Source organism: Salmo trutta, chromosome 14 (genome assembly GCF_901001165.1).
Source record: "Salmo trutta chromosome 14, fSalTru1.1, whole genome shotgun sequence".
Taxonomy (NCBI): Eukaryota; Metazoa; Chordata; class Actinopteri; order Salmoniformes; family Salmonidae; genus Salmo; species Salmo trutta.
The window spans coordinates 8929043-8954042 of NC_042970.1; the positions used below are offsets into that span (position 1 = coordinate 8929043).

At 45.2% G+C, this 25000-nt stretch overlaps 1 protein-coding gene across 11 annotated transcripts in view; it reads left to right on the top strand.

The window, feature by feature from the left end:
* LOC115207340 (R3H domain-containing protein 2) overlaps positions 1-25000 on the top strand; it is a 103729-nt gene that overhangs the window by 55781 nt on the left and 22948 nt on the right. For 8 of the 11 annotated variants that reach the window (XM_029774353.1, XM_029774356.1, XM_029774357.1 and 5 more), the window contains 11 exons: positions 3969-4010; positions 5160-5370; positions 5688-5766; positions 6578-6637; positions 8194-8334; positions 13162-13270; positions 13643-13738; positions 14430-14461; positions 15230-15283; positions 23538-23773; positions 24155-24339. In XM_029774353.1, coding sequence (XP_029630213.1) covers positions 3969-4010; positions 5160-5370; positions 5688-5766; positions 6578-6637; positions 8194-8334; positions 13162-13270; positions 13643-13738; positions 14430-14461; positions 15230-15283; positions 23538-23773; positions 24155-24339 — 1245 coding nt within the window. The remainder of the gene's footprint in view (positions 1-3968; positions 4011-5159; positions 5371-5687; positions 5767-6577; positions 6638-8193; positions 8335-13161; positions 13271-13642; positions 13739-14429; positions 14462-15229; positions 15284-23537; positions 23774-24154; positions 24340-25000) is intronic. The other 3 variants (XM_029774361.1, XM_029774359.1, XM_029774358.1) reach the window with 2 other exon arrangements.

The following is a 25000-nucleotide window of genomic DNA, read 5'->3' on the forward strand; positions in this document are numbered from 1 at the left end:
GTGTTTGGACCATTCTAGTTTGTTGTTGTGGACACCAAGGAACTTGAAGCTCTCAACCTGCTCCACTACTGCACTGAGCGCTGAGCGATGTAGTAGCAAGTTGGACTGCATAACAACATATTACGTGACGTATCATCATTGTTGGCCTGCAAGAGTTGCTAGCTTTCTGTTTCTACTTGCTCGATGCAGGCAGCCGACGAGTAGTGCTGACTTGTGTTCGCTAGCGGCATAGCCAGCCATCGTTAGCTAGCCACATGGTCCAACCGAAGATGGCTAGCCTGCTCAAAGGTACTTAGCTATTTTGTTGAAGCCATGAAATATAGCTAGCTGTGCTTCTAAGCATCAAACTAATTACACACAGTCAGTTGTACAACTGAATGCCTTCTCACTGAAATGGGTCTTCCACATTTAACCCAATTATCTACATCTTACAGCTTGTAGTAGACATTTCAGGCGGGTTGAACGAGTGTAGCTAAGCTAGCTGGCCACTCTAGCTGCTGGCTACTGTAGCTACTACATTCATCTTGATTTCTAATGACATGACTCAGTTGTTTCTTAGGTGGAAAATCGGTTTGTTCAAGATTTAGACGCTATAAGGAAGGTTAGATGGCTACTATCGAGCTACAGTCTAGGCTGACAACAGCTGGACAGTGGCCCTGCCCGGAGGGTTTTGACTAAAAAGGACACAGCTTTTGTCAGCAGGATAGGAGAATTAGGTAACGTTTAGGAAAAGGGTTATCGTTAGCTCAAATGCAAAAATAAATGAACTTTTGATGTAAATTTGACAAACTGTATCCTTTCTAGCCATGACCTGCCCAGAGAGAGATTACGTTTTAATGTCACATACGCAAGTACAGTGAATTGCCTTTCTTGCAAACTCAAAACACAACAATGAAATGGTCAATAACAATGTATTACTAGAAAAAATATGAATATGAAATATGAAATGCACATTTAAGTAAGCGTACTATATACAGGAAATATTAAAGTAAGATTCAATATATTTACATGTGCAGGGACACAGGTAGATATGTATAGGGGAGGTAGATATGTATAGGGGAGATGGATGTGTATAGGGGAGGTAGATGTGTATAGGGGAGGTAGATGTGTATAGGGGCGGTAGATATGTTTAGGGGAGGTAGATATGTATAGGGGAGGTAGATATGTATAGGGGAGGTAGATATGTATAGGGGAGGTAGATATGTATAGGGGAGGTAGATATGTATAGGGGAGGTAGATATGTATAGGGGAGGTAGATATGTTTAGGGGAGGTAGATATGTATAGGGGAGGTAGATATGTTTAGGGGAGGTAGATGTGTATAGGGGCGGTAGATATGTTTAGGGGAGGTAGATATGTATAGGGGAGGTAGATATGTATAGGGGAGGTAGATATGTTTAGGGGAGGTAGATATGTATAGGGGAGGTAGATATGTTTAGGGGAGGTAGATATGTTTAGGGGAGGTAGATATGTATAGGGGAGGTAGATATGTTTAGGGGAGGTAGATATGTTTAGGGGAGGTAGATATGTATAGGGGAGGTAGATATGTTTAGGGGAGGTAGATATGTTTAGGGGAGGTAGATATGTTTAGGGGAGGTAGATATGTTTAGGGGAGGTAGATATGTATAGGGGAGGTAGATATGTATAGGGGAGGTAGATATGTATAGGGGAGGTAGATATGTTTAGGGGTAAGGTGACTAGGCAGCAGGATATATGATAAACAGAGTAGCAGCAGCTTGTGTGTGTGTGTATAGAGTCAGTGGCGCATATTACAGTATGTGTGAGTGAGCAGATGATGGAGTGACAGTGTACAGTTGTGGCCAAAAGCTTTGAGAATGACCCAAATATTAATTTCCACAAAGTTTGCTGCTTTTTAGATATTTTTGTCAGATGTTACTATGGAATATTGAAGTATAATTACAAGCATTTCATAAGTGTCAAAGGCTTTTATTGACAATTACATTGCAGTGTTGACCCTTCTTTTTCAAGACTTCTGCAATCCGCCCTAGCATGCTGTCAATTAACTTCTGGGCCACATCCTGAATTTGTGGGGTTTTGTTTGTCCACCCGCCTCTCGAGGATTGACCACAAGTTCTCAATGGGATTAAGGTCTGAGGAGTTTCTTGGCCATGGACCCAAAATATCGATGTTTTGTTCCCCGAGCCTCTTAGTTTTATGGCAAGGTGCTCCATCATGCTGGAAAAGGCATTGTTCGTCACCAGACTGTTCCTGGATGGTTGGGAGAAGTTGCTCTCAGGATGTTGGTACCATTCTTTATTCATGGCTGTGTTCTTAGGCAAAATTGTGAGTGCACTCCCTTGGCTGAGAAGCAACCCCACACATGAATGGTCTCAGGATGCTTTACTGTTGGCATGACACAGGACTGATGGTAGCGTTCACCTTGTCTTCTCCGGACAAGCTTTTTCCGGATGCCCAAACAATCGGAAAGGGGATTCATCAGAGAAAATGACTTTACCCCAGACCTCAACAGTCCAATCCCTGTACCTTTTGCAGAATATCAGTCTGTCCCTGATGTTTTTCCTGGAGAGAAGTGGCTTCTTGCTGCCCTTTTTGACACCAGGCCATCCTCCAAAAGTCTTCGCCTCACTGTGCGTGCAGATGCACTCACACCTGCCTGCTGCCATTCCTGAGCAAGCTCTGTACTGGTGGTGCACCGATCCCGCAGCTGAATCAACTTTAGGAGATGGCCCTGGCGCTTGCTGGACTTTCTTGGGTGCCCTGAAGCCTTCTTCACAACAATTGAACCGCTCTCCTTGAAGTTCTTGATGATCTGATAAATGGTTGATTTAGGTGCAATCTTACTGGCAGCAATATCCTTGCCTGTGAAGCCCTTTTTGTTTGGGTAAAACAATGATGACGGCACGTGTTTCCTTGCAGGTAACCATGGTTGACAGACGAAGAAAAATTATTCCAAGCACCACCCTCCTTTTGAAGCTTCCAGTCTGTTATTCGAACTCAATCAGCATGACAGAGTGATCTCCAGCCTTGTCCTCGTCAACACTCACACCTGTGTTAACGAGAGAATCACTGACATGTCAGCTGGTCCTTTTGTGGCAGGGCTGAAATGCAATGTAAATGTTTTTGAGGAATTCAGTTCATTTCCATGGCAAAGAGGGACTTTGCAATTAATTGCAATTCATCGGATCACTCTTAACATTCTGGTGTATATGCAAATTCCCATCATACTAACTGAGGCAGCAGACTTTGTGAAAAATGTATATTTGTGTCATTCTCAAAACTTTTGGCCACGACTGTATGTGCAAATATTGAAATTAAAGGTCAATAAAGATACAAGGTAAACTCGGTCCGTGTAGCTATTTCGTTAGCTATTTATCAGTCGTATTACTTGGGGATAGAAGCTGTTCAAGAGCCTGTTGGTGTCAGACTTGATGCACCGGTACCTCTTGCCGTGCGGCAGCAGAGAAGACAGTCTATGGCCTGGGTGGTTGGAGTCTTTGACGATTTTCCGGCCCTTCTATTTACACCGCCTGGTATAGAGGTCCTGGATGGCAGGGAGCTCTTCCCCAGTGATGTACTGGGCTGTCCGCACCACCGTCTGTAGCGCCATGCGATCGAAGGCGGTGTTATTGCCATACCAAGCAGTGATGCAGCCAGTCAATATGCTCTCAGTGGTACAGCTGTAAAACCTTTTCAGGATTTGAGGGCCCAAGCCAAACTTTTTCAACCTCCCGAGGGGGAAGTCGCACTGTCGCGCCTTCACGACTGTGCATTGCATTGTGGGTTTGTAGTCAACATCAGCTTCAATAAATATCTACCAGAAACAGTATAGGAAGTTGAATAATCTGTTTCCACAGCAACCACAGTAATCTCCCTATATTAACAACGAAATCAAACCATTTGTTCACTAAAATATGGTTTTAACATATTTATTTAAGATTGTAAATGGTTTTGAGTGTAGCTAGTATTACCAGATGTTCTTCCCTTGCAGCGGCGTACTCAGAACCACGGCCATGGCAGGAAAAGGGCCAGGGTAAGGACGGTATTATCATGTCTGTTGATGTTGTTGTTGTTGTTGTTGTTGTGTTGATGTTGTTGTTGTTGTTGTTGTGTACGTTTCCATATCATGATCCTAATCCTGGGATTAAAGTCCACCCGTTTGATAAAGGGACCTACTGAGCAGTACTAGACCCAGAGTTCGCTAATCCTAGTCAGCAGGTTCGATAGACCAGGAAAAGTTGCAGAGGTGAGGCCTGTTTAGCCATGAGCTCACACACAGCCTATTACCTAGTGTATTTATGGAAGTCAGCTTTCGTGTGTGTGTGTGTGTGTGTGCACTCACAATTTACATGCTAGTCCCCTCTACCGAGTGGGTTAGTCCCCTCCGACCCGGTGGGTTAGTCCCCTTCCGACCCGGTGGGTTAGTCCCCTTCGACCCGGTGGGTTAGTCCCCTCCGACCCGGTGGGTTAGTGTCCCTTCCGACCCGGTGGCTTAGTGTCCCTTCCGACCCGGTGGGTTAGTGTCCCTTCCGACCCGGTGGCTTAGTGTCCCTTCCGACCCGGTGGCTTAGTGTCCCTTCCGACCCGGTGGCTTAGTGTCCCTTCCGACCCGGTGGCTTAGTGTCCCCTCCGACCCGGTGGCTTTGTCCCCTCCGACCCGGTGGCTTAGTCCCCTCCGACCCGGTGGCTTAGTGTCCCTTCCGACCCGGTGGCTTAGTGTCCTCCAACCCAGTGAAATCCCAACATTTTGAATATGAAGTCTACACAAGTTGAATTTGTTTATGTTTACTTATCTCAAACCAATTAAGTCTTTCCAGCATCACCTCATGTATTGTAAAATGGTGCTGGTATGTGACCAGGTATCTCTTAGTAGTGGGACCAGATTTATGTAGCCTAGGTTCTTCAATGTGGTGTGTGTCTGGGTTTAAATATATGTGGTTTTTACTTAGCTGCTTGCTTCGATGTGGTGTGTGTTTCTCTGTGTTTCAGTCTAATGCCAAGCTAAAATGCAGATTTTAATGTTTTAACATTTGTTGTCAAATATTGATAGTGTGCAATGAATTTGATCTATTATTGATGAACCGAAGAGCTATAAATTACTCCACTGTGGTGTGTCTCACTAACCTATTTGTGTAGTCTGCTGCTTCACTGTGGTGTGTGTGTGTCTCTGGGTGTGTTTCAGTCCAATGCCAAGCTGAAGCTGGTGAGGAGCCTGGCGGTGTGTGAGGAGTCATCAGGTCCGTTCTGTACTGACGGACCTCCAGACATTATCCAGCTCCACATCAGCTGTCCCTCAGACAAGGAGGAGGAGAAGTCTTCTAGGGATGACTATGAGAATGAGGATGATGAGGAGGAGAAGAAGGACAGGACTCCACGCAAGATGTTGTCACGAGGTAAGATGCCTCTGGGGGGAAAATGCTGAAGAGGATTCATTCGAGTAGCAAAGAGGGGCAGACCCAGCTGATGGGAAACGGACAGATGGCTGTATCATGGTGTGTGTGTCAGTAAATAGTTGATCCTCCATTCGTATTTGTTCAGAAACAACACACCCTTTCTGCTGCTGTTGCAGTTTTTTGCCTCTCTAACCCCACTGACCGTGTGTGTGTGTGGATACTCCTGAGTGCATGCCTGTGTGTTACCAGATTGTGTGTATGGTGTCATTTTTGGAGCTATTTTAAGCATCCTGTCTTCTGTCTCTCCCTTCCGCCAGACTCCAGCCAGGAGTACACTGACTCCACCGGCATCGACGTGCACGACTTCCTGGTCAACACACTGAAAAGCAACCCCAGGTAACACACACACACACACACACACACACACACACACACACACACACTGAAAAACAACCCCAGGTAACACACACACACACACACACACACACACACACACACACACACACACACACACACTGAAAAACAACCCCAGGTAACACACACACACACACACACACACTGAAAAGCAACCCCAGGTAACACACACACACACACACACTGAAAAGCAACCCCAGGTAACACACACACACACACACACACACACACACTGAAAAACAACCCCAGGTAACACACACACACACACACACACACACACACACACACACACACACACACACACACACACACACACACTGAAAACAACCCCAGTTATGGCAGGGGAGACTAATCGATCTCCTATCACAGCCACAGCACTCAACGGATGGAAATGGATTGAGAAACTTTAAGGGCAGAATCTTAACTGTAGATCAGCTTGGGGATTCATGTTTTTTGCACACATTTCTCATTGAGCTACATCAATGCATGATAGACATAAGCCTCTCTCTCTTCTCTCTCTCTCTCCTCTTCTCTCTCTCTCTCCTCTCTCTCTCCTCTATCTCTCCCCTCTCTATATCTCTCCTCTCTATATCTCTCCTCTCTCTCTCCTCTATCTCTCCTCTTCTCTCTCTCCTCTTCTCTCTCTCTCTCTCTCCTCTCTCTCTCCTCTTCTCTCTCTCTCTCCTCTCTCTCTCCTCTATCTCTCCCCTTTCTATCTCCCCTCTCTATATCTCTCCTCTATCTCTCCTCTATCTCTCCTCTATCTCTCCTCTATCTCTCCTCTTTCTAACAGGGATCGAATGATGCTGCTGAAACTAGAACAAGATATCCTGGAGTTCATTAATGATGACAAGTGAGTGAGAAATGGCACCCTATTCCCTATATAGGCTTGTGGTCAAAAGTAGTGCCCTATGTAGGGAATAGGGTGCCATGTAGGATGTATCCACATTCCATGCTGCTACTTTACTCCGGTATATTTATAATGGGATAAACATGGGGATTGTACTGTAGTTGGTGTATCAGTATGGTATATTTGGCTGCCTGGGACTCTGTGTCCACCTGTCGATGGGATGGTATCATTACCCTCATCTGAAGTTTATTTTGTTGTATTTCAAATGTAAATCAGTCCCGTCTCTAACAGTTTAACTTCTTATGGCTCAAATCCCGTTAACGGGATCGATTCGAAAACATCCGGTGAAATGGCAGAGCGCCAAATTCAAATTAAATTACGATAAATATTAAACTTTCATACAATCACACATGCAATACACCAAATTAAAGCTACACTTCTTGTTAATCCAGCCAACGTGTCAGATTTCAAACAGGCTTTACGGCGAAAGCAAACCATGCGATTATCTGAGGACAGCACCCCACCAAACAAACACAGACAATCATAATTCAACCCGCCAGGCGCGACACAACTCTGAAATAAAGATATAATTCATGCCTTACCTTTGACAAGCTTCTTCTGTTGGTACTCCAATATGTCCCATAAACATCACAAATGGTCTTTTTTGTTCGATTAATTCCGTCGTTATATATCCAAAATGTCCATTTATTTGGCGCGTTTGATCCAGAAAAACACTGGTTCCAACTCGTGCAACATGACTACAAAATATCTCATAAGTTACCTGTAATCTTTGTCCAAACATTTCAAACAACTTTCCTAATACTACTTTAGGTATTGTTTTCCGTAAATAATTGATACAATTTAAGACGGGATAAACTGTGTTCAATGCCGGAGGAAAACAAAGTGGACCGTGCTTTCAGGTCACGCGTCTCAACCACAACAGTACACTTCACTCGACCCTTCTTCATTACACAAAGGAAAAACATCAACCAATTTCTAAAGACTGTTGACATCCAGTGGAAGCGATAGGAACTGCAAGCAACTGCCTTAGAATTCTAGATTCCCATTGAAAACCCATTGAAATGAGAGTGACCTCAAAAAAAAAATCGTTGGATGGTTTGTCCTCGGGGTTTCACCTGCCAAATAAGTTTCGTTATACTCAGACATCATTCAAACAGTTTTAGAAACTTCAGAGTGTTTTCTATCCAAATCTACTAATAATATGCATATCCTAGCTTCTGGGCCTGAGTAGCAGGCAGTTTACTTTGGGCACGCTTTTCATCCGGACATGAAAATACCCCCCCCCCCTAGCCTAGAGAAGTTAATCTCCATGTTCTCCCCTCCAGTAACCAGTACACGTTGTTTAATCTCCCCTCCAGTAACCAGTACACGTTGTTTAATCTCCACGTTCTCCAGTAACCAGTGCATGTTGTTTAATCTCCCCTCCAGTAACCAGTACACGTTGTTTAATCTCCCCTCCAGTAACCAGTACATGTTGTTAATCTCCACGTTCTCCAGTAACCAGTACACGTTGTTAATCTCCACGTTCTCCCCTCCAGTAACCAGTACAAGAAGTTTCCCCAGATGACGTCGTACCACCGCATGCTTCTACACCGTGTAGCGGCCTACTTTGGCATGGACCACAACGTAGACCAGACTGGCAAGGCCGTCATCATTAACAAGACTGGCAACACACGCATGTGAGTGGGAGACTGGTGGAACTTAGAAGACCATGGGTAGAACTTAGAAGACCATGGGTAGAACTTAGAAGACCATGGGTAGAACTTAGAAGACCATGTGTAGAACTTAGAAGACCATGTGTAGAACTTAGAAGACCATGTGTAGAACTTAGAAGACCATGGGTAGAACTTAGAAGACCATGGGTAGAACTTAGAAGACCATGGGTAGAACTTAGAAGACCATGGGTAGAACTTAGAAGACCATGGGTAGAACTTAGAAGACCATGGGTAGAACTTAGAAGACCATGTGTAGAACTTAGAAGATCATGTGTAGAACTTAGAAGACCATAGGTAGAACTTAGAAGACCATGGGTAGAACTTAGAAGACCATGGGTAGAACTTAGAAGACCTTGGTATTAAATCAAATCAAAGTTTATTTGTCACGTGCGCCAAATACAACAGGTGTAGGTAGACCTTACAGTGAAATGCTTACTTACAGGCTCTAACCAATAGTGCGCAAAAAAGTGTGTGTGTGTGTAAGTAAAGAAATAAAACAGTAAAGACATTTGAAAATAAGAGTAGCAAGGCTATATACAGACACCGGTTAGTCAGGCTGATTGAGGCAGTATGTACATGTAGGTATGGTTAAAGTGACTATGCATATCTGATAAACAGAGAGTAGCAGCAGTGTAAAAGAGGGGTTGGGGGGGCACAATGCAAATAGTCCGGGTAGCCATTTGGTTACCTGTTCAGGAGTCTTATGGCTTGGGGGTAAAAACTGTTGAGAAGCCTTTTTGTCCTAGACTTGGCACTTCGGAACCGCTTGCCATGCGGTAGCAGAGAGAACAGTCTATGACTAGGGTGGTTGGGGTCTCTGACAATTTTCAGGGCCTTCCTCTGACACCGCCTGGTGTAGAGGTCCTGGATGGCAGGCAGCTTAGCCCCAGTGACGTACTGGGCTGTACGCACTACCCTCTGAAGTGCCTTGCGGTCGGAGGCCGAGCAATTACCGTACCAGGCAGTGATGCAACCAGTCAGGATGCTCTCGATGTTGCAGCTGTAGAACCTTTTGAGGATCTCAGGACCCATGCCAAATCTTTTTAGTTTCCTGAGGGGGAATAGGCTTTGTCGTGCCCTCTTCACGACTGTCTTGGTGTATTTGGACCATTCAAATTTGTTGTTGATGTGGACACCAAGGAATTTGAAGCTCTCAACCTGCTCCACTACAGCCCCGTCGATGACAATGGGGGCGTGCTCGGTCCTCCTTTTCCTGTAGTCCACAATCATCTCCTTAGTCTTGGTTACGTTGAGGGATAGGTTGTTATTCTGGCACCACCCGGCCAGGTCTCTGACCTCCTCCCTGTAGGCTGTCTCGTCGTTGTCGGTGATCAGGCCTACCACTGTTGTGTCGTCAGCAAACTTAATGATGGAGTTGGAGTCGTGCCTGGCAATGCAGTCGTGGGTGAACAGGGAGTACAGGAGGGGACTGAGCACGCACCCCTGGGGAGCTCCAGTGTTGAGGATCAGCGTGGCAGATGTGTTGCTACCTACCCTCACCACCTGGGGACGGCCCGTCAGGAAGTCCAGGATCCAGTTGCAGAGGGAGGTGTTTAGTCCCAGGGTCCTTAGCTTAGTGATGAGCTTTGAGGGTACTATGGTGTTGAACACTGAGCTGTAGTCAATGAATAGCATTCTCACATAGGTGTCCCTTTTGTCCAGGTGGGAAAGGGCAGTGTGGAGTGCAATAGAGATTGCATCATCTGTGGATCTGTTTGAGCAACAGCCTCCAGTCTCTTGTATGTTCAGGTCCAATCATATCCACTTCACTTTCATGTACATATCACGTGTGGCAGCTATGATCAGCCATCCTCATCCTCTACCAGCCCTCACTCACCTGCGTCTCTCAGCATCCTCTACCAGCCCTCACTCACCTGCGTCTCTCAGCATCCTCTACCAGCCCTCACTCACCTGCATCTCTCAGCATCCTCTACCAGCCCTCACTCACCTGCATCTCTCAGCATCCTCTACCAGCCCTCACTCACCTGCGTCTCTCAGCATCCTCTACCAGCCCTCACTCACCTGCGTCTCTCAGCATCCTCTACCAGCCCTCACTCACCTGCATCTCTCAGCATCCTCTACCAGCCCTCACTCACCTGCATCTCTCTGGTTGCTATTCATGGTCATCAGTTGTGTAAGTATAATTTATCCGTGATGGCGAGTGGTGATGCAGACCCTGATGGGTCTTCTGGTGTTACATTGGAGCAGCGTGCGGAGCTAGCAGTGTTTCATCACCTGTTATAACAGTGAGCACAGGCCAGTCTGAGTAGACTGTGCAAGTTAACTGTCATGCAGCCTCTGAGTGTCAGAGAGTGAAAGGCATGCCTGCAACTTTACAACAAAGAAAACGGCTTGTTTCTATACCAGAGGTCTTGTTTCTAGTCTAAACAGTTATAGAAATATGACCCATGTTACCAGAGGTCTTGTTTCTAGTCTAAACGGTTATAGAAATATGACCCATATTACCAGAGGTCTTGTTTCTAGTCTAAACGGTTATAGAAATATGACCCATGTTACCAGAGGTCTTGTTTCTAGTCTAAACAGCTATAGAAATATGACCCATGTTACCAGAGGTCTTGTTTCTAGTCTAAACGGTTATAGAAATATGACCCATATTACCAGAGGTCTTGTTTCTAGTCTAAACGGTTATAGAAATATGACCCATGTTACCAGAGGTCTTGTTTCTAGTCTAAACGGTTATAGAAATATGACCCATATTACCATAGGTCTTGTTTCTAGTCTAAACGGTTATAGAAATATGACCCATGTTACCAGAGGTCTTGTTTCTAGTCTAAACAGTTATAGAAATATGACCCATGTTACCAGAGGTCTTGTTTCTAGTCTAAACAGTTATAGAAATATGACCCATATTACCAGAGGTCTTGTTTCTAGTCTAAACAGCTATAGAAATATGACCCATGTTACCAGAGGTCTTGTTTCTAGTCTAAACGGTTATAGAAATATGACCCATATTACCAGAGGTCTTGTTTCTAGTCTAAACGGTTATAGAAATATGACCCATGTTACCAGAGGTCTTGTTTCTAGTCTAAACGGTTATAGAAATATGACCCATATTACCAGAGGTCTTGTTTCTAGTCTAAACGGTTATAGAAATATGACCCATGTTACCAGAGGTCTTGTTTCTAGTCTAAACGGTTATAGAAATATGACCCATGTTACCAGAGGTCTTGTTTCTAGTCTAAACAGTTATAGAAATATGACCCATGTTACCAGAGGTCTTGTTTCTAGTCTAAACAGTTATAGAAATATGACCCATGTTACCAGAGGTCTTGTTTCTAGTCTAAACGGTTATAGAAATATGACCCATGTTACCAGAGGTCTTGTTTCTAGTCTAAACAGTTATAGAAATATGACCCATGTTACCAGAGGTCTTGTTTCTAGTCTAAACAGTTATAGAAATATGACCCATATTACCAGAGGTCTTGTTTCTAGTCTAAACAGTTATAGAAATATGACCCATGTTACCAGAGGTCTTGTTTCTAGTCTAAACAGTTATAGAAATATGACCCATATTACCAGAGGTCTTGTTTCTAGTCTAAACGGTTATAGAAATATGACCCATATTACCAGAGGTCTTGTTTCTAGTCTAAACAGTTATAGAAATATGACCCATGTTACCAGAGGTCTTGTTTCTAGTCTAAACAGTTATAGAAATATGACCCATGTTACCAGAGGTCTTGTTTCTAGTCTAAACAGTTATAGAAATATGACCCATATTACCAGAGGTCTTGTTTCTAGTCTAAACAGTTATAGAAATATGACCCATGTTACCAGAGGTCTTGTTTCTAGTCTAAACAGTTATAGAAATATGACCCATATTACCAGACATGACTTCTTTTATTTTTTCATTGGGATTTGCATTTTATATAATTTCACAATCCATGTCACGGGCTGTTTTAAACTAGTCCCGGGTCGCTAATTATTGGTTTGATAACAAACAAGGTAGTTCAGTCATGTTACCTAGCTAGCTAACAACCTAGTAAATGACACTAGGTCTAGGCAAATTTGATTGGCACAGAAAGAAAAAGGGTCTGCTACTCAAGAGGTGTGATTCACATAGGCGTGATTCACATAGGCGTGATTCACATAGGCGTGATTCACATAGGCGTGATTCACATAGGCGTGATTCACATAGGTGTGATTCACATAGGTGTGATTCACATAGGCGTGATTCACATAGGTGTGATTCACATAGGCGTGATTCACATAGGCGTGATTCACATAGGCGTGATTCACATAGGCGTGATTCACATAGGCCAAATGGAAGCATAAAGTATATAAAAAATATTTGAACTTTTGGTGCTGCTTAAATTGTCTTTGGTACCTAACGTTTTAAAAGTTGGGAGAAGTGTGTGTTTATGGGAGAGTGGTGTGTGTGTGTGTGTGTTTGAGAGAAGGAGACCGCGGTACTCCTTGGTATCGTGGCACTCATTGGTATCGTGGCACTCATTGGTATCGCGGTACTCCTTGGTATCGTGGTACTCCCTGGTATCGTGGTACTCCCTGGTATCGCGGTACTCCTTGGTATCGCAGTACTCCTTGGTATCCCTGGTATCGCGGTACTCCCTGGTACCGTGGTACTACCTGGTATCCCTGGTACCGTGGTACTCCTTGGTATCGCGGTACTCCTTGGTATCGCGGTACTCCTTGGTATCGTGGTACTCCTTGGTATCGCGGTACTCCCTGGTATCCCTGGTATCGTTAGTAAAAATGTTGGTATCGTTATAACACTTGTCCTAACAAGAGTTTCTGAATTGTTTTTTCCTTCAGCCCAGAGCAGAGGTTCTCAGAGCATATCAAGGATGAGAGGAACACGGATTTCCAGAAGAAGTTTATCCTCAAGAGAGACGACGCCAGTATGGACAAGGACGATAATCAGGTCATTAGTCCCTTTTTTTAAATTCTTCACTGTTGCTTTTTATTACTTAAATACTTAACAGTTAATTACACTTAAGTCTAATAATTAAATACTTAACTGTTCTGATTCACAGATTCTTCATACATGTTATTTGTGGCTGTTTTTACCGTTGTAGGTCTTTGTAGAACACGAGGATACGATATATGAGAAGGCTGAATATAATTAATCCTGTTGACGATTATCTGAGTATATACATTTCTCGCACAATATTTTAATTTACACGTATTCTTCCTGAGAAGATGCTCTGAATAGTATTCATAGTAAATAGTGAGTACCACTTCTGTCCAATGATGCTTACTGATCACACCCCTTCTTCCTCTTGTCCAATCGCAGATCCGCGTGCCGCTGTCGGACGGGCGGCGCAGCAAATCAATAGAGGAGAGGGAGGAGGAGTATCAGAGAGTACGAGACCGGATCTTTTCCCGAGAAGTAAGTGGTGGAGGATAAGAGATGCTCTTAGGCACAGATCTAGGATCAGTTTAGCCTCACCAAATCGTGACATTAAACATCGTAACGCGTATCTGTTCAAGTTCAGCGGATCTGGCTCCCGAGTGGCTCAGTGGTCAAAAGTACTGCATCTCAGTGCTAGAGGCGTCGCTACAGACACCCTGGTTCGATCCCGGGCTGTATCACAACCGGCTGTGATCGGGAGTCCCGTAGGGCGGCGCACAATTTGGCCCAGCGTCTTCCGGGTTAGGGGAGGGTTTGGCCGGGGTAGGCCGTCATTGTAAATAAGAATTTGTTTTTAACTGACTTGCCTAGTTAAATAAAGGTTAAATTAAATGTCAAATAAAAAAAAAAAAGTCTAAGGTCAACTCTGGTTGGGCTCAACCGTGAGGATGGGGACGGTTGTACTTGTCTCCTACTGTCTGTTCTATTAACCACTGTTTTAACCAGAAGTTCATTTTAATAATGTAATGGTGGAATAGGGTAAGAAGGCAGAGTAAATAAGTTATGTCTATATTCTTGGAGGTCACGAGTGAAACTTGGTTAACTTTGGATGAACACAATATGTTCTCAATAACCTACTTGGTCAAATGAAAGCTATTAAATAAACATAGTTCTGGGATCAACAAGCTACAGCTATTGGTAATTTACAGATGTCTCTTTCCCTTTTCAGTCCTCTCAAAATGGATACATCAATGACAACAGGTAAGCTCACAGTAACGCCCAGTAACAGTATGCATTACAGTGGAGAGAGAGTTTAATGTGTGTACTTCTGAAGGGGACCCTAGAGTACGGGGTTAGTCCCCAGCCAGTATAGTCCCTTAGGTGTGTAGGAGAGGCAGTCGGGGCAGCCTGGTCACAGCAAAGCCCCCTAACCCTGTTCCAAACCCCCTGGCACCATAAAATTAGACCACCATGTTATATTGAGGTGTTTTTGAAGAGATTGAATCATTCTGGCAACAGGTAAGTTTGAAGCACCAAGGTTTGGGTTTGCTAAGTTTGAATGTTGGGAGGAACTGACAATAGTTTTCCACATGTAGTCCAAAGCACAACAAAAGTACATCTTTCAACCCCTCTCCCTTTCTGATAGAGATGAACGATTATTAAACCGATGTGTTTGAGAGACAAAAAGAAGTGGGAGAACTTTGTTTCCTGTTTTTTTTTTTACTGTTAATATTTCTGCTCTGTGTGCATGATCTTTTCTGGGCTGGGGGTTGGATACAGAGCAACACTGTTAAAACTGGTCCCAAATCGCTCCCTATCCCTCCTCTTGGCCCTTTCTCCCTCAGTGTTGGAATGTCTGAAGGTCTTTCACCATATTACTTCCATCTTACAGATCTACAGAACATTGAAGGGTAAGGGCCAAGGGGAGGGGTAGGGAATGAATTGGGAATGGCTGTTCCAAAACCTACCTGACCCCCTCTTCTATACCCACCCAGTAACCCCTTCTCTCCCTCCACTGTCCCCCAACAGACTTTCCCCTGAAGGCTACTCCTCTACCTCTCAAAAGAGGAGGCAGATCTTTAGGTACTGACACATCCGTGTGACGTGTGACTCTAGCAGTCTGTGATTGTGTTGCCATGCCGTTCTACCCTCTTGTCTAGTTGTGATTTGATATGACTGACTTAGTGCGTTTAGGGGGTTTGGTTGCCATTTCAAACCTAACCACTGAATGTTGGTGTTGTTGCTTGGCGTGGGTTGCCTCAGAGCAACACCTATGGCATGGCTGCTTTGGGGTTTTTCTGGGACTGGGTACTACTTATTATCCGTCCGTCATCATTGATACATCTTTATATAATACTGTGCTGCTACATCCTCCATGATCTCTGTTTCTGTTGATTTGGTTTTCTAACCTCTCTTCATCTTTGCTCTACTACTACTGTCTGTGGTGTCCTGAGGATAGATCGACTACTACTGTCTGTGGTGTCCTGAGGATAGATCTACTACTACTGTCTGTGGTGTCCTGAGGATAGATCGACTACTACTGTCTGTGGTGTCCTGAGGATAGATCTACTACTACTGTCTGTGGTGTCCTGAGGATAGATCGACTACTACTGTCTGTGGTGTCCTGAGGATAGATCTACTACTACTGTCTGTGGTGTCCTGAGGATAGATCTACTACTACTGTCTGTGGTGTCCTGAGGATAGATCTACTACTACTGTCTGTGGTGTCCTGAGGATAGATCTACTACTACTGTCTGTGTTATCCTGAGGATAGATCTACTACTACTGTCTGTGGTGTCCTGAGGATAGATCTACTACTACTGTCTGTGGTGTCCTGAGGATAGATCTACTACAACTGTCTGTGGTGTCCTGAGGATAGATCTACTACTACTGTCTGTGGTGTCCTGAGGATAGATCTACTACTACTGTCTGTGGTGTCCTGAGGATAGATCTACTACAACTGTCTGTGGTGTCCTGAGGATAGATCTACTACTACTGTCTGTGGTGTCCTGAGGATAGATCGACTACTACTGTCTGTGGTGTCCTGAGGATAGATCGACTACTACTGTCTGTGGTGTCCTGAGGATAGATCTACTACTACTGTCTGTGTTATCCTGAGGATAGATCTACTACTACTGTCTGTGGTGTCCTGAGGATAGATCGACTACTACTGTCTGTGGTGTCCTGAGGATAGATCTACTACTACTGTCTGTGGTGTCCTGAGGATAGATCTACTACTACTGTCTGTGGTGTCCTGAGGATAGATCTACTACTACTGTCTGTGGTGTCCTGAGGATAGATCTACTACTACTGTCTGTGGTGTCCTGAGGATAGATCTACTACTACTGTCTGTGGTGTCCTGAGGATAGATCGACTACTACTGTCTGTGGTGTCCTGAGGATAGATCTACTACTACTGTCTGTGGTGTCCTGAGGATAGATCTACTACTACTGTCTGTGGTGTCCTGAGGATAGATCTACTACTACTGTCTGTGGTGTCCTGAGGATAGATCTACTACTACTGTCTGTGGTGTCCTGAGGATAGATCGACTACTACTGTCTGTGGTGTCCTGAGGATAGATCGACTACTACTGTCTGTGGTGTCCTGAGGATAGATCTACTACTACTGTCTGTGGTGTCCTGAGGATAGATCGACTACTACTGTCTGTGGTGTCCTGAGGATAGATCGACTACTACTGTCTGTGGTGTCCTGAGGATAGATCTACTACTACTGTCTGTGGTGTCCTGAGGATAGATCTACTACTACTGTCTGTGGTGTCCTGAGGATAGATCTACTACTACTGTCAGTGGTGTCCTGAGGATAGATCTACTACTACTGTCTGTGGTGTCCTGAGGATAGATCTACTACTACTGTCTGTGGTGTCCTGAGGATAGATCTACTACTACTGTCTGTGGTGTCCTGAGGATAGATCTACTACTACTGTCTGTGGTGTCCTGAGGATAGATCTACTACTACTGTCTGTGGTGTCCTGAGGATAGATCGACTACTACTGTCTGTGGTGTCCTGAGGATAGATCTACTACTACTGTCTGTGGTGTCCTGAGGATAGATCGACTACTACTGTCTGTGGTGTCCTGAGGATAGATCGACTACTACTGTCTGTGGTGTCCTGAGGATAGATCTACTACTACTGTCTGTGGTGTCCTGAGGATAGATCTACTACTACTGTCTGTGGTGTCCTGAGGATAGATCGACTACTACTGTCTGTCCTAAAGAGAGATCGACGACTACTGTCTGTGTTATCCTGAGGATAGATCTACTACTACTGTCTGTGGTGTCCTGAGGATAGATCTACTACTACTGTCTGTGGTGTCCTGAGGATAGATCGACTACTACTGTCTGTCCTAAAGAGAGATCGACGACTACTGTCTGTGTTATCCTGAGGATAGATCTACTACTACTGTCTGTGGTGTCCTGAGGATAGATCGACTACTACTGTCTGTCCTAAAGAGAGATGCAGTAACTCTACTATCACATTATCATTTCATTACCACGGTGAATTATTGTAATGTGTGTTTGTGTCAATTAATCCCATAAGGGATGGGTTGCCAATTGGCATTTTGACTCAAAATAAAATGTAATTCATTCACCTTCAGATCTCTCTCTTTGTGTTGGTTGTGATCAGTGATTCTGTTTGTACTGCAGCTGTGACACATACAAACTGAAATGTCTTTAGCCGAATGACCTCAGTAATGTTGAAAAGAGGGATTTGGGGCTGGTTTTCAGTTCCAATAGTTACATTTTAGTCATTTAGCAGATGCTCTTATCCAGAGCGACTTACAGTAGTGAATGCATATATTTCATTTTTTTCTTTTCTGTACTGGTCCCCCGTGGGAATCGAACCCACAACCCTGGCGTTGCAAACACCATGCTCTAACAACTGAGCCACACGAGTTCAACAGGCTAGCTATTGCATAATGATGTCTCACTGAAGTGAGACTACTGTCCCTTTTGCGCTTGTGTTGTCTTGTTCAATGTTGACTAAGTGCAAATCCTACATTGTGTGTGGAGATGATGATGATGATGATGATGATGATGATTCATAGGTAATTCAGTATTCTCCTATACTCCTCTGACAATGTTTACCATGTCATATATACAGTAGAAACATATAGTTGTTATTTACATAATTGTCTATTGAACATTATTGTATTTTGTGGGGGGAAATGCTAATGAAATTTAAAGTGCAACATTTTTTTGGGGAAAATTATTGTGACAGAACATCTCCCCCTGTGTTGGATGGAGAGAGTGTTGTGTTTGAAACAGGAGAGGGAAAGAATGTCGTGATTTAAAAGTAGGATCTCTCTCTCGCTCATCTTTGTCTGCACAGTGTGAGCGAGCTACCACCCTGCCTTTTCTTTCCTTAAAATAGGCGGTGGAAGCTGGGAGACAGGGAGGCGGGAGAGATGAATAGGAAGAAGGTAGGGAGAGAGGGGCAGGAAGGGAAGAAATGAGAGACTGGGAGGGAAAGACGCAGGGAGAACGCTTAAAATAGCTCATCCATTAATTACTGTTTCTCTGAAATATTTATCACCAAGTGCCGTCTTCAAACAGATTTACAGCACCAATCATTTCTACCTTTTTGTCTCCTTATATCTGATATTATAAGGAGATTCCCTGGCCTGTTTTTTGATTATTTTTCAATCTTCTGTCCTAGGCTACCTCGGTCATTTCTCTGAATATCTAGAACAGACACGTTTAGCTGACTTGTGTATCTGTGTTGTCTTTAAGTGATATAGCTTGTTATTAGGGCTTGGTTATTCCCATCAAATAGGTAACCAGGGTATTCTGCAGTCAGAGCACCCAACTGTAATTCACTTGAGTTGTATTTTCCCTTTGTTTAGTCAGAAATCCAAGCATTTGTTGTCAGCATTTTAGGTGGTAAGTCAGTCACCACATTAGCCTCCCAAACCTGCATTTGTCAGACTTTTTGTTCAGTGCAATGCCATATCATCCATATTTGATGACGTTAGAACAAATGAAAAGTAGGATATATAGTGAGGGGGAAAAAAGTATTTGATCCCCTGCTGATTTTGTACGTTTGCCCACTGACAAAGAAATGATCAGTCTATAATTTTAATGGTAGGTTTATTTGAACAGTGAGAGACAGAATAACAACAAAAAAATCCAGAAAAACGCATGTCAAAAATTGTATAAATTGATTTGCATTTTAATGAGGGAAATACGTATTTGACCCCTCTGCAAAACATGACTTAGTACTTGGTGGCAAAACGCTTGTTGGCAATCACAGAGGTCAGACGTTTCTTGTAGTTGGCCACCAGGTTTGCACACATCTCAGGAGGGATTTTGTCCCACTCCTCTTTGCAGATCTTCTCCAAGTCATTAAGGTTGCGAGGCTGACGTTTGGCAACTCGAACCTTCAGCTCCCTCCACAGATTTTCTATGGGATTAAGGTCTGGAGACTGGCTAGGCCACTCCAGGACCTTAATGTGCTTCTTCTTGAGCCACTCCTTTGTTGCCTTGACTGTGTGTTTTGGGTCATTGTCATGCTGGAATACCCTTCCACGACCCATTTTCAATGCCCTGGCTGAGGGAAGGAGGTTCTCACCCAAGATTTGACGGTACATGGCCCCGTCCATCATCCCTTTGATGCGGTGAAGTTGTCCTGTCCCCTTAGCAGAAAAACACCCCCAAAGCATAATGTTTCCACCTCCATGTTTGACGGTGGGGATGGTGTTCTTGGGGTCATTGGCAGCATTCCTCCTCCTCCAAACATGGCGAGTTGAGTTGATGCCAAAGAGCTCCATTTTGGTCTCATCTGACCACAACACTTTCACCCAGTTGTCCTCTGAATCATTCAGATGTTCATTGGCAAACTTCAGACGGGCATTTATGTGTGCTTTCTTGAGCAGGGGGCCCTTGCGTACGCTGCAGGATTTCAGTCCTTGACGGCGTAGTGTGTTAACAATTGTTTTCTTGGTGACTATGGTCCCAGCTGCCTTGAGATCATTGACAAGATTCTCCCGTGTAGTTCTGTGCTGATTCCTCACCGTTCTCATGATCATTGCAACTCCACGAGGTGAGATCTTGCATGGAGCCCCAGGCCGAGGGAGATTGACAGTTCTTTTGTGTTTCTTCCATTTGCGAATAATCGCACCAACTGTTGTCACCTTCTCACCAAGCTGCTTGGAAATGGTCTTGTAGCCCATTCCAGCCTTGTGTAGGTCTACAATCTTGTCCCTGACATCCTTGGAGAGCTCTTTGGTCTTGGCCATGGTGGAGAGTTTGGAATCTGATTGATTGCTTCTGTGGACAGGTGTCTTTTATACAGGTAACAAGCTGAGATTAGGAGCACTCCCTTTAAGAGTGTGCTCCTAATCTCAGCTCGTTACCTGTATAAAAGACACCTGGGAGCCAGAAATCTTTCTGATTGAGAGGGGTCAAATACTTACTTCCCTCATTAAAATGCAAATCAATTTATAATATTTTTGACATGCGTTTTTCTGGTTTCCATAGTGACGGTATGAGGGGGGATGTGTGACTCCTTAGTGACGGTATGAGGGGGGATGTGTGTGACTCCATAGTGAGGGGGGGATGTGTGACTCCATAGTGACGGTATGAGGGGGGGATGTGTGTAACTCCATAGTGACGGTATGAGGGGGGGATGTGTGACTCCATAGTGACGGTATGAGGGGGGATGTGTGACTCCATAGTGACGGTATGAGGGGGGATGTGTGTGACTCCATAGTGACGGTATGAGGGGGGGATGTGACTCCATAGTGACGGTATTTGGGGGGATGTGACTCCATAGTGACGGTATGAGGGGGGATGTGTGTGACTCCATAGTGACGGTATGAGGGGGATGTGTGTGACTCCATAGTGACGGTATGAGGGGGGATGTGTGTATCTCCATAGTGACGGTATGAGGGGGGGATGTGACTCCATGGTGACGGTATGAGGGGGGATGTGTGACTCCATAGTGACGGTATGAGGGGGGGATGTGACTCCATAGTGACGGTATGAGGGGGGATGTGTGTGACTCCATAGTGACGGGGGGATGTGTGACTCCATAGTGACGGTATGAGGGGGGATGTGTGACTCCATAGTGACGGTATGAGGGGGGGGATGTGTGTGACTCCATAGTGACGGTATGAGGGGGGATGTGTGACTCCATAGTGACGGTATGAGGGGGGATGTGTGTATCTCCATAGTGACGGTATGAGGGGGGATGTGTGACTCCATAGTGACGGTATGAGGGGGGGGGATGTGTGTGACTCCATAGTGACGGTATGAGGGGGGATGTGTGTATCTCTATAGTGACGGTATGAGGGGAGGATGTGTGTGACTCCATAGTGACGGTATGAGGGGGGATGTGTGTGACTCCATAGTGACGGGGGGGGATGTGTGTGACTCCATAGTGACGGTATGAGGGGGGATGTGTGACTCCATAGTGACGGTATGAGGGGGGATGTGTGTGACTCCATAGTGACGGGGGGGATGTGTGTGACTCCATAGTGACGGTATGGGGGGGATGTGTGACTCCATAGTGACGGTATGAGGGGGGATGTGTGTGACTCCATAGTGACGGGGGGATGTGTGTGACTCCATAGTGACGGGGGGATGTGTGTGTGACTCCATAGTGACGGTATGAGGGGGGATGTGTGACTCCATAGTGACGGGGGGATGTGTGTGACTCCATAGTGAATAGGGGATGTGTGTGTGTGTGTGTGTGTGTACTCTGTAGTGCGTGCCTCATTGCATCCTGACCAGACCATTCACTTGGATATTGATTTTTGTCCTCCCACACCAGATGCTATCTGGACATGCAGTTTGAAATATCAACATAAACTCTGAACCAAATATATTCATTTTGGGGACAGGTCAAAAAGCATGAAACATTTATGGCAATTTTGCTTGCTAGCTTGCTGTTGCTAGCTAATATGTCCTATTTAGCTAGCTTGCTGTTGCTTGCTAATTTGTCCTAGAATATCAACATTGGTTTGTTATTTTACCTGTAATGCACAAGGTCCTCTACTCCGACAATTAATCCACAGATAAAATGGTAAACCGAGTTTGTTTTTCTAGTAACCTTTACTCCTTCAGGCTTCTTCTTCTTCTGACTTTATATGGCGGTTGGCAACCAACTTTAAGGTGCATTACCACCACCAACTGGACTGGACTGTGGACCTCAGTTCATCTATCAATCACTCACGTTGGTATATGCTCCTAAAAACCAATGAGGAGATGGGAGAGGCGGGACTTGCAGCGCATCAAGCGTCACAAATAGAACCAAGTTCTATTTTAGAGCCTGGCAATGCAGATGCTCGTCGACCTGCGCGACCTGTGTGGTTGCTACGATCTGAATAACATTTATTTTGCAGTGCGCGCGGTGCGGTTAGCATGTTACTCCTGGTGTCCATTGTAATGGAAAACCTCTACGGCTGTGTTATTTCCAGAATGGACCTGTTGTTGCCTTTGTCACTCAGTCAGGATCTGTACTTTATTCAATGTACTCCTGTCTTCTTTTTCACCTTGGTGTTGATTGGATGGAACATCAGCGATCTGCATGTGTGTTTCTCTGTGATGTGGGTGTTAGTTTGGTGAATGTCCTGTACACTACAGGGGTTTGGTTGGTTGTTCTGGTTGATTTATTTACCAGTCAGTCAACGTCTTTTGTGTTTTGGTTTGTTGAATGCCCCATGTTCTCCCCACATGTCAAAGTGTTGTTCTTAACCTGATCACCCTCTGTCTCCACCTCTCTGTTCCTCTCTCTCTCTCTCTCTGTCTGTCTGTCTGTCTGTCTGTCTGTCTGTCTGTCTGTCTGTCTGTCTGTCTGTCTGTCTGTCTGTCTGTCTGTCTGTCTGTCTGTCTGTCTGTCTGTCTGTCTGTCTGTCTGTCTGTCTGTCTGTCTGTCTGTCTGTCTGTCTGTCTGTCTGTGTCTGTCTCTCTTTGTCTCTATCTCTCTTTGTCTCTATCTCTCTCTCTCTCTCTTTGTCTCTATCTCTCTCTCTCTTTGTCTCTATCTCTCTCTCTCTTTGTCTCTATCTCTCTCTCTCTCTTTGTCTCTATCTCTCTCTCTCTCTTTGTCTCTATCTCTCTCTCTCTCTCTATCTCTCTCTCTCTCTTTGTCTCTATCTCTCTCTCTCTTTGTCTCCACCTCTGTTCCTCTCTCTGTTTGTCTCTTTCTCTATCTCTCTCTCTTTGTCTCCACCTCTGTTTCTCTCTCTCTCTCTGTCTGTGTCTGTCTCTGTCTCTATCTCTATCTCTCTCTTTGTCTCCACCTCTGTTCCTCTCTCTCTTTCTCTCCCTAACACCCTTCCCCTGTTTCCCTCCCTCTCCCCTCCTCCCCTGCACAGAGGTAACCTTGAGAGCTCCAGCCATGCGTCCAGCAGCCGTCAGAGCAGCACTGACAGTGATATGAAGTGCCTGGAGCCAAGACCCTGGAGCAGCACAGACTCCGATAGTTCAAACAGGACCCTGCGGCCCCCGGTCACCAAGGCATCCAGCTTCTCTGGCATCTCCATTCTGACCAGAGGAGATAGTCTGGGCAGCAACAAGAGCTCACAGGGCAGCTGCAGGGGCTCACGCACTGGTATGTACCAGACAGACATCCCAATGGGGATTGTATAATGAAAAATGCCTCCTGTAGTTAGAAATTAAAATGTTATGACAATTGTGCTCTGGGCAGTTCATTCTAGTACTTGAATTTCCCAATGTGAAAATACTGAATTCAATTGAAATGGCAACACACGGACGGACCTGTTGCAGCCTAGAAGTGTTTAAGCCCTCTAGTGGCTTTAGAGGGTCAGATGAAAACAGAAGACAATCCTTTTCAAGCCCCTTCATCTTTTTGAAAACAAATCAAAAGGGGAAGGAACCTGAATAGAGTACAGACAAGAGTGCAGAAATGTTGAGGAACAAAACATACTGTTTCTGTATTTTGACTTTGTCTTGTTGTCTTGTTGTGTTATAGGACTCCCACTGGTGAGTCCAGACATGTGTCCCCAGCCCCCAGTCCCCCAGCCTGGCCCCTGCCCCGGGGGTCGCAGTCTGCTGCCCTGCCCCTCCCAGGTCCAGCCTCAGCCCCCCCAGACCGCCCTACTGCCTACCCCACAGCAACACCCCATGGGCAACTATAACCATAACCACATGACTCAGGTGAGAGAGAAGCTGATATCATGAATCCTTTTTTATTTAAATACACTTTCAGCTTAGAAAAATCAAAAGACTTGGCTATATTCCTGCATTTTTCCTAACCTAACACCTGTCTAACCTAGACCTAACACCTGTCTGCATCTCTTCCTGCTCTCTCTCTCCCTCCATCTCTCTCTCTCCCACCATCTCTCTCTCTCCCACCATCTCTCTCTCTCTCTCCCACCATCTCTCTCTCTCTCTCCCACCATCTCTCTCTCTCTCTCCCACCATCTCTCTCTCTCTCTCCCACCATCTCTCTCTCTCTCTCCCACCATCTCTCTCCCTCCCTCCATCTCTCCCCCTCCCTCCATCTCTCCCCCTCCCTCCATCTCTCCCCCTCCCTCCATCTCTCCCCCTCCCTCCATCTCTCCCCCTCCCTCCATCTCTCCCCCTCCCTCCATCTCTCCTCCCCTTCCTCCATCTCTCCTCCCCTCCCTCATCTCTCCCCCTCCCTCCATGTCTCTCTCCCCCTCCCTCCATCTCTCCCCATCTGTCCCTCTCCCTCCATGTCTCTCTCCCCCTCCCTCCATCTCTCCCCATCTGTCCCTCTCTCTCTCTCTCTCTCTCTCTCCCCCCTCTCCCTCTCCCTCTCCCTCCCTCTCCCTCTCTCTCTCCCTCTCTCTCT